Raw genomic sequence first — 17050 nt, forward strand, 5'->3', positions numbered from 1 at the left:
GATCCAATTTTAGCCTAGTTACTTGAGGAAGGTTGTAATATAGTGGCAAGGAGAGCTCCGACCCTAGGAAATATACTGTCTCCTAGTATGTTTCGCTCCAGAAATCATCAAAGCACCTGGCTAGACTGCAAAGGCAGTTTCAAATGTGGCACTACAAACTGCTGAACTTGTAAACAAATGGTTAACACTAAAACGTTTAGCAATCATGACAATGCTAATACCTTTACAATAAGGAGGTTTATCAATTGCAACACCTGTTATGTTGGGTATAAAATAGATTGCACAATTTGCAATGAGGCATATATTGGATGCACGTCCAGAAAATTAAAAACTCGGATAGGTGAACATTTAAATGATATCACAAACATTGCAGGTGGTAAGTGTAGTATATCCTCTACAGCAAAACATTTTATAGATGTACACTCAAGGGATATTGTTTCATTCAGAGTCTCTGGTCTGGAAAAAAAAAAAAAAAAAACCTTTTCGAGGAGGCGATGTTAAAAGACTGTTGCTCACCCGTGAAGCATATTGGATATTCATTCTTGGAACAAGGTTCCCTGCGGGTCAGAATAGAAAAAACGAAGTAATGTTTAATTATTGATCTATATCAAAGTAATTTTTATTAAGTTGATTAATTGATTTTGTATGTTATTCACATTTATATTTGTATGTTTTTTCTTCTTTTTTTGATTATATGTATGTGTCTTGTCCAGGACCTTAAATCATGTGATTGTTTTTTGACAGCTGATTGGTGATTTTGTTTATATGCATGTTTCCTGTTTAGGTCCTTGAATCATGTGATTGTTTTTTGACAGTTCATTGGTGACTTTTGATTATATGTATGTCTCTTGTTCAGTACCTTAAATCGTAATTGTTTTTTGACAGCTGATTGGTGACAGGTCCTTTTTAATGTTGGTACTTTCATAGTGTGCTAGCTTTGATAAAGATTGCAGCAGCGATCAAAACGCGTAGCTCGTACTCACGTGTGCCTTGATGCTGTCTAAGAAGCTTATCATGTTTTTATCGTGACAAAATAAAGGAAGAGCTGGAACAATTGGTCTTCAAATTTTACATGAATGCGTCTCATCAGGACAGCGATCCGTGCACTTTCTGAAAGATCGGTGAGCTGGCTTTTTTTCTTCTTCATACTGTCCTTCCTGAGTGCCAAATATCAGTGCCTTAATCACTACCTCCTAGGAACTGAAGGTACAACATAGCAGTCTGGCCTACACATCGTGACAGCAGGAAAGCGTTGAGCATTGCCAAAAAATTAGCAAAAACCCTGCTGTAACTAAGTAAATAAAAAGCAAAAAATGCATTTAAATAACATAGTTTTTAGTAATACTGCTTTTGATCAAAAAGAGCATAAAAGCTATCCCACCACGACAAGATAACTCTGATTGGGATAGTTCTACACAACCAGTCTGGTGTTCCACTGGTTGAGCCCAGTCCTTTTGTCTTCCCTTATTCACACACTGAGGTCAATTTTGACACATGGTAAGGTTTTTAATATTAGACAGTGTAGGACTGTCCCGATCAGAGTTACCTTGTGGTGGTGGGATTTCTTCTATGCTATTTTTGATCAGTATTATTAAAAACTCTGTTATTTAAATGTACTTTTTGCTTTTTATTTACATAGTTACAGCAGGGTTTTTGCTCATTTTTTCTCTTATAGGTTTTATGTTTTATGGCTAATGTGAACATACGTTTATGTGCAGCATGTGTACCAACTCTAGTCGAGCTCAATTTTTGTGTTATATCATTTGCACGATGTGCACGGCCAGGTTTTTGTACCACAACTTGGCCTTTCTCAAAGCACTGTACTGCTGGAGGAGTTGATAGCATAGATCAATGCCCCCCATATTTTTGTTATACCCCAGTACACAGTCTGGTTTGCTGACCTGTGCAGAGGTACCCCGTACAGTGCTGAGGTCGCTGTCATCACCGTGTATGGTGGTCAAGAAAAAGACATCCCTCTTGTCTTTGTAGTTGACAACCAGCAGGTGGTTGCTTCATTGGGCTCTGCTGTCACCCCTTCTGAGCATCTGCCCAAGTAGCGTTTTTGGGAGGTCGCTTTGATTTTTGCAGACAGTACTGGACTGCGGAACCTCGCGCAGAGAGGGTTTTGATGCTGGTATAAAAGTTATCCATGTAGAGGTGATAACATTTATCCAGCAGTGGTTGCACCAAATCCCACACAATTTTCTCACTCACTCCCAGGACAGGGGGGCATTCAGGGTGTTCTATCCGGGTGTCCTTCCTTTCATAAACTCTAAACCTGTGGGTATACCCTGAGGTACTCTCACACAGCTTATAGAGTTTAATTCCATACCTTTCCCTCTTGATGGGCATGCACTGACAAAATCTGATCCTTCCCTTTAAATTAATTAAGAACTCATTCACGCAGATGTCCCTCTGGGGCACGTACACTTCAGCAAACTTTTTGTTGACAGGTTGGATGACCAGCAGAACATTGAACAGACAGTCAAAGTTGTGGTCATCTCGTGGGAGACACTGTGCAGTATCGGTATAATGCAGGAATTTGTGGATGACCTCAAAACGTGTCCGGCCATGACTATTTGGAACTCTGGAGTATTGTATAAAACATCAACACTCCAATATTGCTGAAGTTCTGACTTCTTCAGGATCCCCATATGAAGGACCAGGCCCCAAAACTGCATAATTTCAACTGCGTCTGCAGGAGACCAGTTAGAAAATGATGAACCGGGTTTTTCTGCCAAAAATTGATGAGCATACAAATTAGTTTGGCCCACCATGAGGTTAACAAAATCCACAGAGAAAAAGACTTTGAAAAAGTCTAGTTCTGTAAGGCCGATGGTGTCAAACTTGATTCCTGGTTCTGCCACAAAATTGGGAATCAATGGCTCATAATTTTTTTTGCGCGATGTCCATACGTGGTCCATAATGGGGTCCGCTGGATCATCTTCTGGAATCGGAGGCGCTGCTTCATCTTCTGTCCTGGGACAGACGTCTGCGTGACGGTTCAGCAGGATGGGATAATGAATCTGAAAAATAAAGAAATTTGGGATCCTCTCCCTCGCTATCAGTGTCAGAAGCAAGGAATGCATATGCCTCCACTGAATAGCGTTGTTGGGCCGAACGGGACATATTTTATGAATATGGTGATTGTGTCAGAACTTTATTTTTAATTGTTTGTGTGTGAGGTAGTGCTTGGTGTAAACTTTTGTCTGAAAAGAAAAAGCTAAAAGAAAAATAGCAACCATGGAGAGAAAAATGTCAGTGAAAAGAAAAGTGTAAAACAGCAGGCACGAGCTCTGATGAGTGAACTGCGTCACTAACTAAAGCTCGGCGGCTGCTGGATATGCGCACGGAGGTGGCGCAAAGGGGGGTGAAAAAATGGAAAACAGCACGATTGTTGATCGGTGAACTGCGTTACCAGTCAATGCTCGGTGGCTGCTAAGTGTGCGCACGTAGGCGGCACAAAGGGGGATGGAGGGGGAAAGGGGGGATGGGGGTATTGGGGTTGATGAAGAGAGATCGGGCAGGGACCAAAACACTTATAGTTGTTGTCTCTCCTCTTCTGTCTTGTCTACATTCTTCTGTTCTTTGTTCTTTCTTCAGCAGCAGATTCTGTAGCGTGACTGCTCTGCAGCAATCCTCAGCTAGTGTGAGGACCTGGAGTGTGGTCAAAGACAGGTCACAGAGCGGTCATACCATTGCTGTGCCCTGTCATTATTGCGATCGATGATGATATTGATCACACCAATCAGAGCTGGCTCTGGTGATGCTGGCGTTGCCAGGCAACAGCCTAGGATCGGAGCTCATAGCTCCGATCCTAGGCAGGTCACATCCAGGGGGCACAGGCAGGTCACAGCGCGATCACACCATGGCTGTGGCCTGTGATTGACGCGATCAATGTATTCGTCAATCGCGCCAATCAGCATGTCCAGGCCATGGCTGGCGTTGAGGCACCGGCCCAGGATCAGTGCTCTTACAGCTCCGATCCTAGGCAGCTCACCGGCCAGTCACCGGCAGGGCACAGCGCTGTCACAATTGATGTGATGCAATTGGCACAATTGATGTGATCGTCGATCGCGCCAATCAGAGTAATTTCCGGCGATGCCTGGCCTAGGAACAGTGCTCGATCCTCGGCTGGGACACCAGTGTTTCAGGCAATCTGATTGCCTAAAATAATGAGAAATGCTGCGATTGACTGTTCAGAATTGAACAGCCAATCACAGCGATCATGGGTAATAAGTGTGGCGACACCCCTCAGGATGACGGCGCCATCTACCTAGAGGTAAGATGGCGCCGGAATTTTAATGCGATCACTGCGACTTCGGTCGCAGTGTCGCATTAAATATATGGCGTAAAGATCCGTCGATAGTCAAACAGGCCCAGGTCACATGGATGGATCATTATGTCAGATGTCAGAAAGGGGTTAAAAACAAACCTTACCTTCCCACGCTCCCTCGCAGCATCCTGCTCTGCTGCCAGCAGCTGCTTAATGCTTCTAAGCAGTGCATGGCAGGGACCTCATGCGCTGCTTGCAAGCCAAGGGCATCTGCAGGATTGCTCAATGCTCTGCACGCCGGGACTGTGTGCACGCAAAGCAGTGAGTATTCATTGCTCACTAGCGTGCATAGTGTCAGGTGGAGCCTTCCTGCTGCTGCCGGCGGTTACGTATGCCGATACTTAAGGAAATGAATTTTCATGGAATGGGTTGAATATTAATTTCTCTTAAATATCGGAATACGTGACCGCCGGCAGTAGCAGGAAGACTCCGGCTGACATTGTGCTTGCTAGAGAGCAATGAATGCTCTCTGCACACACAGTACCGGCGTGCAGAGCATTGACCATTCCGGCAGCTTCCTGTCAGTTTGCAAGCAGTGCATAACGTCCCTGCAATGCGCTGCTTACAAGCATTAAGCAGCTGCTTACATTGGAACAGGATGCTGAGAGGGAGCGGCGGGAAGGTAAGTGTAATGGTTTGTTTTTTTAATGTTTTCTGACAGGGCTATGCATACCAGGATGGGGATGGGAGCCAATTATACCAGGATATGGAAAGGAAGGGACCAATCGTACCAGGATTCCATTAAAGAGAAATGAATATTCACTGCCCTCCACGCCTATGGGCGTGTAATGCAGTGAATATTCATTTCTCTTTATCAGGGTGCACAGGGGTTAACCACAGCAGCTAGCTCCAGCCTCTGTCACCCGCTGCACTGCCGAAACCGCTCCTCCACCTCCCCACCATAGCAAGAGCCGATACATCCAGACTATACAACGCACCCCATTTTCCCTCCACATTTTTGGAGGAAAAAAGTGCGTCTTATAGTCCGAAAAACACAGTAAACTACAAGAAGAGTCAACATTTCAGACTCTTGAACAATTGAAGAAAGAAACACATCAATTAAAAAGTCAACATATAGATAACATTTTATGCCTCCTGACTAACTGAAAATAGACATGTGGATAAATAAGAAATTCTGTCTCGTCACATTGTGTAAATCTTGAGGATCTGTACAGCTAGAATGCACTAGAGTTACGTCTTCATGTTATCAGTGGTGACCTACGACCCTACCTGAAACTAGAGAAGAATCTATTAATTTGATTTTTCTTTTTCTGCTTGCATTTTGTGCTTTGGGAGTTTTGTATATGAAATATTCACTTTCTGTAATATGGTAGTATTAACAAGCTTTTTTCTGATATTTTATGTCAGATAAGCGTATTCATCTATTTTGCATTTGATAATAACTAACTTTTTGAGATCATCATATAAATATATTTTTCTTATAATGTTTTGGTAAGCCAGTTAACAGTTTATATTTTGTATTAATAAAAAATAAACTGGTGTAACTAATTGATAATTGACTGCAACAGAGTTAACTCACAAAACCACTTAATGCCTCTCATTTTGCATTGTTATTTTATTTAGAAAATGAACATCATGCGCAAAGTGAACGTCTTGCTCAGAATGAACTCAAGCAGGAAAAATTGGTGTTACAAAACATGTATCTTGCTATAGGTATTAAAAGGAAGGTAAGTTAATATTCATGCATACTATAAGTAGTAAAATAAATATAAGTATCTTTTTTTTTTACAGTATATGAATTCCTGTACATTACCAATCAAAAGTTTGTATATGCAGTTGCTTCTCACAAAATTAGAATGTCATCAAAAAGTTACTGTATTTTTCGGATTATAAGTCACACTTTTTTCCTCCAAATTTGGAGGGAAAATGCGGGTGCGTCTTATAATGCGGGTGTCCGGTGCTGCTGCTGCGCTGTGTCCGGCGGTGCTGTGGAGAGCTCTGAAAACATTTTGTGAAAGGCCAGAGCCCCCCGCAGTTCCGTGGTTTCGTGTACTGTGGACTCAGGGAAAATGGCCTCCGGGGGGGCGGCGCATGCACAGATGGAGATCTCGGCACCAAGATCTCAGGAGATGAGATCTCAGCGCTGAAATCTCATCTTTTGAGATCTTTGTGCCAAGATCTCCATCTGTACATGTGCCGCCCTCGGCAGCTATTTTCCCGGAGTCCACCGCACAGGAAATCATGGAACTGCGGAGGCTCTGCCCTTTCACAAAATGTCGGCACAGCCCCCCTCTGCAGCACCGCTGGACACAGCGCAGCAGCATTAGACACAGCGCAGCAGCAGCACCGGACACCCACAGCGACGCGCCACACATCGGAACACCCTGTCATCCTGGCCTGCAGCAGCACTCCACTCTTGCCTTCTCTAGCAGCGACCATGGGACCCCTCTTCACCGCTGCCACCACCTCCAGTAAGCCATAAGACGCATGGATTACAACCCCTGGCAAAAATTATGTAATCACCGGCCTTGGAGGATGTTCATTCAGTTGTTTAATTTTGTAGAAAAAATAGAATTAGACTTACCGGTAATTCGGTTTCTAGAAACCTTCCACGACAGCATAGGAGGATGTCTCCATGCCCTAATGGGGGACAGGAAGCACGAGAGGTTAAAAAGTCCCTCCCACCTCCCTCTCACCAGGGACTTATAACTGATTACCATAGCACCGGTTACCTTAGGATTCTCAAAATTTGTCTAAGAATGCAGGGAGGGAAATAGTGGTGTCGTGGAAGGTTTCTAGAAACCGAATTACCGGTAAGTCTAATTCTATTTTCTCTAGCAACCTTCCACGACAGCATAGGAGGCATAACAACCTATACTGCACTAAGGGGGGGGACAACGGCCTGAAGAACTTTTCGGCCAAAGACTAGATCCCTGTTGGACACAAGGTCTAATCTATAGTGTTTAGTAAAAGTATGTAAGGAGGACCAGGTTGCTGCCTTACAAATCTGCTCTGAAGATGCACCTGCCCTCTCAGCCCATGAAGTAGAGGTAGATCGTGTTGGATGCGCTTTGATCCCTGTAGGGGGAGTGATGTTTTGCGCCAGGTATGCTTCAGAGATAGCCTTTTTAATCCAATTGGCAATGGTGTTCTTTGCCACCTTCTCTCCTCTGTTTGGACCAGAGGTATGGATAAATAGGTTGTGGTCGATTCTATATGGTTTGGTGTACTCCAAGTAGTGGAGAATTATACGTCTTACGTCCAGCGTGTGGAACAACTCCTCTTTGATGATAGAGGCTCAAAGGGTGATTGAGTGAGTCCTGTAAGCACCACATTCAAGTCCCATGGTGGAACTGAAATTAGTTTTTTGGATGTAGCCTAGCGGCTGATGTCATGAATCTTTTTATCCACCTGTGGTTAGCCAAGTCACAATCAAACATGGAGCTTAATGCCGATACTTGTACTTTTAGTGTGCTAGGTTTTAGACCTAGTTCCAGCCCCCTCTGCAAGAAATCCAGGATACGTGAAATGTTAGGGTTGTCTGGGTCGGGCAGGTCTGGCAGACACCATGAGGAGAATCTCTTCCATATTTTATTATATATGGCAATGGTGACTGGCTTCCGAGATTTCTGGAGGGTTTTAATTACCGCCTCAGATAGCCCCTTGGTCCTCAAGATCTGGGCTTCAGAAGCCAGGCCGCTAACCTCATTCCCTGGAGGTTTGGGTGGTATAGAGGGCCCTGTAAGAGAATGTCGTCTTCTGTGGACAGGATGAATGGCCCGTCTACCCGTAGTTCTGTAACTAGAGAATACCAGCTCCTCTTTGGCCACAGCGGAGCTACTAGAATGGTTGGGGTCTGATCCTCCCGGATTTTTCTCAGGGTTGCAGCAAGGATTGGAACCGGCGGGAAGGCATATGCTAGACGGAACCTCCACTTGTGGGCGAAGGCGTCCATTCCCAGGGATCTGTCCCTGTGGTTCAGGGAGAAGTAGTCTCTCACTTGAGCATTCTCTCCTGAGGCTAGAAGGTCCACCTCCGGGAGACCCCACCTGCTGACTAGTATTCGAAAGATTCTTCCATTCAGGGTCCATTCGCCGGGCTGGATGCGTTTTCTGCTCAGGAAATCTGCCTGAAGATTGGCCGTACCTCTCAGGTGGACCGCTGTCTGGGAATGGAGGTGTCTTTCAGCCCAGCAAAATATTCGGCCTGAGAGGCCCTCCAGGTTGCTGGATCTTGTGCCGCCCTGATGCCGGAGATGTGCCACTGTTGTTACATTATCCGAGTAGACTCTGATATGTTGATCTTGGACCAGATGTCTTGCTGCCCGGAGGGCTTCCTCCACTGCCTTCAGCTCCCTGAAGTTTGAGGATCTTGCACTCATTTTCTGGCTCCATAACCCTTGGAATGGTTGTCGAGACACTACAGCTCCCCAGCCTTTTTTGCTGGCGTCTGTCGTAACCGTAATTAAGGGGATCTGGGACCAGTTGATTCCCCTGCACAGGTTTTTGCCGTCCATCCACCATGCCAGTGAGGCTTTCACTGTTCCTGGGGTCTGGACTCTTTTGTTCAGGAGGTGTGATCCCTGTTCCAGTTTCTTAAGATATGGGATTGGAGCGTTCTGGAGTGGGCCTGAGCCCAGGGCACCGACTGGATGCAGGAGGTCATTAACCCTAATATGGACATGGCTGACCTGAGGGTCGGGGACCTCTGTCCCCTGAAATCTGAGACTCTTGCCATTATAAACCTCTGATGTTCATCCGGGAGGAAGGACATCTGATTCTTTGAATCTAGTAGGATTCTTAAGAATTTTACCTCCTGAGAGTGTTGAATTTGTGATTTCTTTATATTTGGGATCCAACCCAATGATTGAAGAATGTCCAGAGTCTGGGCTACCTGGTCTTCCAGGGTCTGGTAGGAGGACCCTATTATCAGTGGGTCGTCCAGGTAAGGTACAATACATATACCCCGGCTTCTGATGTAGGACACGACTTTTGTCATAATTTTGGAAAAAACTTGGGGGCACAGGATATTCCAAAGGGAAGCACATTGTATTGAAAGTGCTTGACTTCCGGACCTTGACGAATCGCAAACCTCAGATACTTCCTGTAATAAGGATGTATGGGGATGTGGAAATAAGCATCCTTCAGATCTATGGTTGCCATGAAGTACGACGGCCCTATCAGAGGAATGGCGGTCTTTACTGACTCCATCTTGAATTTGTGGTACGCAATGTGTCGGTTGAGGCCTTTCAGATTTATTATTATTCTTGCCTCCCCTGTGGGCTTTTTTACTAGGAACAATCTGGAATAATGCCCCCTTCCTTGTTCCTCCGCAGGGACCAGAGAGATGGCTTTTGAGTGTAGAGGAAGCCGAATGCTGAATTTTAATGCTGGGATCTCCCGAGGTGGTAGGGAGGCAACTCTTATACCCCGCGGGGGGAGGATTCGAGCTCTAGCAGAAGGCACTCTCTGATCACACTGAGGACCCAGGGGCTGTTGGAGATCAACTGCCAAGCAAGAAAAAAACCTCGAAAGCCTTCCCCCGACCGGGGTCGAGTCATTGCTTTTCTTGAGGTTGCTGCTGCTGCTGGGGGACCAGGATGTTCCTGCCTCTCCCTTTAGCGTAGCTCCATCTTCCCATCTTTCTCTTTCCTCGCGGTTGGGATGACTGACTCTGGGGGGCTCGAAAAAGACGCTTTCTTGTGGTCCTCTGCTCTGGAAGCACCTTCTTTTTATCTGTGGCCTTTTCTAGAATTTCGTCTAAGGCCGGGCCGAAAACATGTTCGCCCTTGAAGGGTAAAGAGCAGAGTTTAACTTTGGATGTAACGTCCCCACTCCATGTTTTAAGCCAGAGGGCCCATCTGGCGGAATTTGACTGGACCATGGCCCTGGCAGATGCACGGATCATCTCCATTGATGCATCTGCCAGGAAACCCATAGCTCTCTGCAAGATAGGAAGGGAGTTGAAGAGGTCACTCCTTGAGGTACCACGAGAAATATGGCTCTCTAGCTCCTCAATCCATTGGAAGAGGGACCTAGAGACACAGGTGGACGCGATTCCAGATTTTAAAGTAAAGTCAGAGGTTTCCCAGGCTTTTCTTAGGAGACTTTCTGCTTTACGGTCCATCGGGTCTCTAAGCTGGGATGCATCATCGAACGGCAGAACCGTCTTTTTTACCACTCTTGCTACCTGGACATCTACCTTCGGGATGTCCCATCTAAATTCCTCTCCCTCTAGGGGAAATCTATGTCAGAGTTCTGAAGGGGCCGAGTAGCGTTTTTCTGGATACTCCCATTCCTGGGAAATCATATCTGCTACACTCCTGTGAACTGGAAACCCCGTTCGCTTAGGCCCCTCATATCCACTGAACATGCGATCCTGTGCTGTCTGCGTGACGGGTTCGTCCTCTAGGCCCATAGTGACACGTACTGCACTGACCAGCTCATCCACATATTCCGTGGAAAGGAGGTACCTTCTAGTGTCAGCTGACCTAGAGGTTCCTGGTTGTTCCCAATTCTCGGATCCTGAATTGTATGATCTTTCTGATTCTGACTCTGAATCCTCTATTTGAATCTTCCGTTTTTTAGGGGGTGGTGAACCCACCATCGGAGAGAGTGGAGGTGGTGGTGGGGGGGCAGGGCAGCTAAAGAGGTTTGAACCTGATGGGTAACCAAGCTGCGGATTTCGTCATTCAATGACGGATGCTCAGCCCTAACCACCTTATCCGTGCAAGCTTGACATAGCTTCTCCCAATTTGAGGGAAGTTTTGTGCTGCATATGGCACATTTGGCCGACTTACTAGATGTATTGGTGCTCTTATGGGCAGACTTTTCTCCCTATGGAATAAGGGGGAGAAGCATTTTGAGGACCTATGCCCTGACCGCACCATTAGGACCCCCCCCCTGGACACTTACTGTGGCTGGGGCAGCGCTGGGCTCTGCAGACGCAGGGCAGGAAGACCCGTCCATGCTAACAGGGGATTCTCATCTTACCTGTCGGCGTCTTCCGGCGGGTTAATATGAGATTAACCCCACCCTCAGCGCAGTCATCTGTTTCCCACTCCTCCTCCCTGGGTCCCGGAGCAGGCACAGCAATGCTGGCGAGCTCCACGCGCCGGCAATAGGATGGGGGCCGCCATGACAGCGCGACCTCCACATACCCCGGAAGTGACGCGCGCTGACGTCACTTCCGGTATCGCACTGCACGCAGGGGGAGGAGGAGAGACCGGATAGCTACAGGAGGCCTCCGGCCAGGGATCACTGGGCCGCTTTTCTCCCCATAGGGGAGCGCGGGAGGGCCAGGAAACGGTCCCGAATTCAGAGAAGACGGGAGCAGAAACGGAGGAGGGGAGGCGGCGCCACCGACCACCACTGCCTGGCGTTTGGCATCTTCCAGGTACGCTGCGGCAGCCGGCCACACAGTATACCAGACCTCTCCATGCCCCATGGGGAACAGGAAAGTCACTGGTGAGAGGGAGGTGGGAGGGACCTTTTAACCTCTCGTGCTTCCTGTCCCCCATTAGGGCGTGGAGACATCCTCCTATGCTGTCGTGGAAGGTTGCTAGAGAAAAAGCAGATCATAGACATGGCACAAAACTAAAGTAATTTCAAATGGCAACTTTCTGGCTTTAAGAAACACTAAAAGAAATCAAGATAAAAAAATGAAGCATGAAGTTCTCTAAAATTTCCTGGTAGGCGGCTGCGCTGACATTGGTCTTGATGAAACACAGTGGGACCTACACCAGCAGAGTACATGTCTCCCCAAACCATCACTGATTGTGAAAACTTCACACTAGAACTCAAGCAGCTTGGATTGTAACATAGTAGCATAGTTTTTAAGGTTGAAGGAAGACTTATTTCCATCTAGTTCAACCCATAGCCCAGCAGGTTAATCCAGAGGAAGGCAAAAAATCCCATGCGGCAAATACTAAGCTCCACAATTGGGGAAAAAATTTCCTTCCCGACTCCACATACGGCAATCAGACTAGTATCCTGGATCAACGCCCTATCAAGGAATCTAGTATATGTAACCTGCAATATTATACTTTTCAAGAAAGGCATCCAGTCCCTTCTTAAATTTTAGTAGGGAATCACTCATTACAACACAATACGGCAGAGAGTTCCATAGTCTCACTGCTCTTCCAGTAAAGAATCCACATCTGAGATTATGAAGAATGTAGAATGTAAGTCCGCAAGGACAGGGTCCTCTCCCCTCTGTACCAGTCTGTCATAGTAAATTTGTTTACTGTTAACAATATCTATAACTTTGTATGTAACCCCCCTTCTCATGTACTGCACCATGGAATTAATGGCGATATATAAATAAATAATAATAAATAATGATTAAACCTTCTTTCCTCCAGACTTAGAGGATGCCCCCTTGTCCCCGTCTCAGGTCTAAGAGTAAAAAGATCATTAGAAAGGTCTTTGTGCCTCTCCACTCTTTCTTCAGACTCTGGGACCTTGATTTCCAAATGTAATGCAAAATTTACTTCTGAAAACATTTTGGACAACTGAGCAACAGTACAGTTTTTTTTCTCTTTGGCCCAGGTAAGACGCTTCTGGCGTTGTCTATTGGTCATGAGTGGCTTCACACAAGGAATGCGACACTTGTATCCCTTGTCATGGATATGTCTGTTTGTGGTGGCTCTTGAAGCAATGACTCCGGCAGTAGTCCACTCCTTGTGAATTTTCCCAAAACTTTTTAATGGCATTTTCTTAACAATCCTTTTAAGGCTGCTGTTATCCCGGTTGCTTGTGCACCTTTTTGTACCACACTTTTTCCTTCCGTTCAACCTTCCTTTAATATGCTTGGATTCAGCACTATGTGATCAGCCAGTTTCTTTAGCAATGACCTTTTGTGGCTTGCCCTCCTTGTGCAGTGGGTCAATGACTGCCTTCTGGACATCTGTCAAGTCAGTAGTCTACCCCATGATTGTGGAGCCTACTGAAACAGACTGAGGGATCCTTTTTAAATGCTTTGGAAGCCTTTGCAAGTGTTTTTTGTTAATTATTCTAATTTACTGAGATAATGACTTTTGAGTTTTCATTGGCTATAAGCCATAATCAAAATCTTTTAACAGAAATCAATACTTGAAATAGTATATACAGTTGAAACCAGAAGTTTACATACACTATATAAAAAGACACATATGCATGTGTTTTCACAATATCTGACATGAAATCAGAATAAACCTTTCCCCTTCTAAGTCAATTAGGATTACAAAATTGTTAATATTTGCCGAATGCCTGAATGAGAGAGAATGTGTTAAAGCATTTTTATTGCCGTATATACTCGTGTATAAGCCGAGATTTTCAGCCCATTTTTTTGCTGAAAGTCCCCCTCTCGGCTTATACACGGGTCATATAGCTGGGGGTCGGCGGGCGAGGGGGAGCGGGGGTGTCAGAGATCATACTTACCTGTCCTGCCGCGGTCTCTGCAGCCTCACTCGCTTCTCCACTGTCTCCCTTCCTGTCTTCAGCGGTCACATGCTGCCGCTCATTACCACTCATGAATATGCGCATATTCATGAGTGGTAATAAGTGGTACCACGTGACCACTGAAGACAGGAAGGGAAGGGAGACTGGAGAAGCGAGCGAGGCTGCAGAAACCGCGGCAGGATGGGTGAGTATAGCGATATTCACCTGTCCCCCGGTCCATCGCTGCTCACCGCTGTCTCTGCTGCATCCTGTGTCAATGACGTTTAGGCAGCAGGGGGCGCTGTGACGTGATTAGGGCGTGCTGCACCCTCTGCTGGCTGAACAGTCACTGACACAAGAAGCGGCAGACAGCGGTGATGGACCCAGGAGAGGTGAGTATGGATTTTTTTTTTTTGCAGCATATGGGGGCATATTCTATGAAGCAGCATATGTATGGGGGCATAGTCTATTGAGCAGTATATGGGGGCATATTCTATGGACCAGCATAGGGGGCATATTCTATGGGGCAGCATATGGGGCATATTCTGTGGGGTAGCATATAGGGGCATATTCTATGGGGCAGCATATGGGGGCATAATATATGGGGCAGCAAATGGGGCCATATTCTATGGGGAATGTTCTATGGGGCAGGTTCTATGGGGCATATTCTATGGGGCAGCATATGGGGGGCATATTCTATGGGGCAGCATATGGGGGCATAGTCTATGGAGCAGCATATGGGGACATAATATATGGGGCAGCATATGGGGCATATTCTATGGGGCAGCATATGGGGCATATTCTATGGGGCAGCATATGGGGGGCATATTCTATGGGGCAGCATATGGGGGCATATTCTATGGGGCAGCATATGGGGGCATATTCTATGGGGCAGCATATGGGGACATATTCTATGGGGCAGCATATGGGGGCATAGTTTATGGAGCAGCATATGGGGGCATATTCTATGGGGCAGCATATGGGGGCATATTCTATGGGGCAGCATATGGGGGCATAGTTTATGGAGCAGCATATGGGGGCATAGTTTATGGAGCAGCATATGGGGGCATAGTTTATGGAGCAGTATATGGGGGCATAGTCTATGGGGCAGCATATGGGGGGCATATTCTATGGACCGGCATATGGGGGCATAGTCTATGGAGCAGTATATGGGGGCATATTCTATGGAGCAGCATATGGGGGCATAATCTATGGAGCAGCATATGGGGGCATAATCTATGGATTCCACCCTCGGCTTATGCACGGAGTCAATAAGTTTTCCCAGTTTTTTGTGGCAAAATTAGGGAGTCGGCTTATACACGAGTATATACGGTACTTACTGCAAAGTCAAAAGTTTACATACACTAAGATTACTATGCCTTTTTAGAATTCTGCACTGCCCGTATGATGATGTCATGTGTTTGGAAGCTTCTGATAGGTTTGTTGGCAACATCTGTGTTAATTAGAGACATACTTGTGGATGTATTTTAATGTACACCTGAAACACACTGCTTATTTGCGTAGCATCATGGGAAAGTCTAAATAAATCAGTCAAGATATCAGGAAGTGAATTGTGGACTTGCAGAAGTCTGGCTCATCCTTGAGTACAATTTCAAGATAACTGAAGGTGCCTTGTTCATATGTACAAACAATTATATGCTAGTACAAGCAAGATGGGATTGTCCAACCATCATACCCCTCAGGAAGGAGACAGGTTCTATGTCCTCTGGGATAAACCTGCTTTGGTCCGACATGTGCTTATCAACCCAAGGACAAAAGCAAAAGATCTGGTGAAGATGATGTCGGAAGCTTATAAGATTGTGTCAATATCCACAGTAAAACGAGTACTGTATCAGCATGGGCTGAAAGGCCACTCTGCCAGGAAGAAGCCAGTACTCCAAAATAAATATAAAAAAGCCAGATTAATGTTTGCAAACGCACACAAAACAAAGACCTTAACTTTTGTAAACATGTTCTGTGGCATAACAGTTCAGGATGGAATTAAGTCTAATACTGCACTACAGTACTTAGACATCACTCATTGCGGTCATCAGCTCTTCCATACCCTTCACTGTAACCCAACATCACCATCCACAGAATACACAGACTTCATCTTTCAGGATCTTTTTTGGTCTTTCTTAATTTAGGTTTTTGCTCTGCAGTCATGTTGTTGCCAATCTTAAGGTATCCGCCTTTCCTAAAGTCATCTTACTAGAGAGACTCTGGAATGGCCTCACCCTCAAAGTCCATAGGTCAGCCTACCTCACTATCCTGTATACACCCCTCCCATTGCCAGACTTTCCGTTCTTCTCCGGCAGCTTTCTTCTGCAGGGTTGTGAATGGCACAACTGCCGTGTGTCACAATCTGTAGCTGAACCTCATTACATGGTTTCTTTGAGCCCCTCTTCTTTTTGGGGTACGATCAATCATGACTTTCAGCAAACTCTTCTCCTTTGATTTTGATTGAAGTTTTAATCGTTGATGAAGTTCTTACATGGATGGATACCCACATGTTTACAAGGCTAGTCAGAATTTCTTGAGTAGGGAGTGATGTCACAACGCCTAAGTTGACTGCGGAAGGGAACATCGTCTAACACTAACTGACATTCAATCTACCCCTTATGAACTTTCATTGCTAGGGTTAAAGTGGCAAATACCTTACAAAAAAGGGGACCTGGCCCTGGGGGTCTTTATTCTTTTCCTCATTCACACAAAATTGTTAGGAACGGCGGAACGCACTAAATAAAAATAATAATAAAGTGCGTTCGCCGCTCGGGGTCCACCGTGCAGTAGTTGTTACAACAGCTGCTGAGTAATGGCAGACGAGCAATATGCGATATAATGCGCACGGGTTCAACTTCACCCGAAGTGCGCAGAGCGGGCTTTGTTCACACACAGAGACGCCACAACAAAAACATGCAAAAGACTGAGCCTGTTAGAGTCACAGGCCTCAGGTAAATGCACACATGGTATAAGGTCACAGGAGCAGGAACTAAGAGGGACTGCGTCCATCTAGACTTACCATGTGTGCAGCGTCGCTACTGCAAACGCCAAGAAGGGCTGCAACTGCAGCGTGGCGCAGGACACTGCCGCTGGACGACACAGCTACAAAGCAGGTGCTATGTTGGACGCTAGCGCAGAGGTGCGGTGTGCACAGTGGCCTAAGGCTTGACACAGGCTGGCGCAGACTACTGAACTAATTCCCTAACCACATGCGTAATATCCGAGGGAAGGGGTTTCATAATAAGTCAGTCACCAGAACATACATCCGTCACCATTCACACATAGCAGTATAGTCTATAATAGCGCATGGCGGAACGGCCATGCGTGCTTT

General features: G+C 46.0%; 1 protein-coding gene across 4 annotated transcripts in view; it reads left to right on the forward strand.

Annotated features, from left to right (window-relative positions):
* STAT1 (signal transducer and activator of transcription 1) overlaps positions 1-17050 on the forward strand; it is a 630302-nt gene that overhangs the window by 131968 nt on the left and 481284 nt on the right. For all 4 annotated transcript variants that reach the window (XM_073558164.1, XM_073558167.1, XM_073558166.1 and 1 more), the window contains exon 7: positions 5921-6024. In XM_073558164.1, coding sequence (XP_073414265.1) covers positions 5921-6024 — 104 coding nt within the window. The remainder of the gene's footprint in view (positions 1-5920; positions 6025-17050) is intronic.

The sequence above is a fragment of the Dendrobates tinctorius genome, unplaced genomic scaffold (assembly GCF_039654945.1).
Source record: "Dendrobates tinctorius isolate UK_male_01 unplaced genomic scaffold, ASM3965494v1 ptg000254l, whole genome shotgun sequence".
Lineage (NCBI taxonomy): Eukaryota > Metazoa > Chordata > Amphibia > Anura > Dendrobatidae > Dendrobates > Dendrobates tinctorius.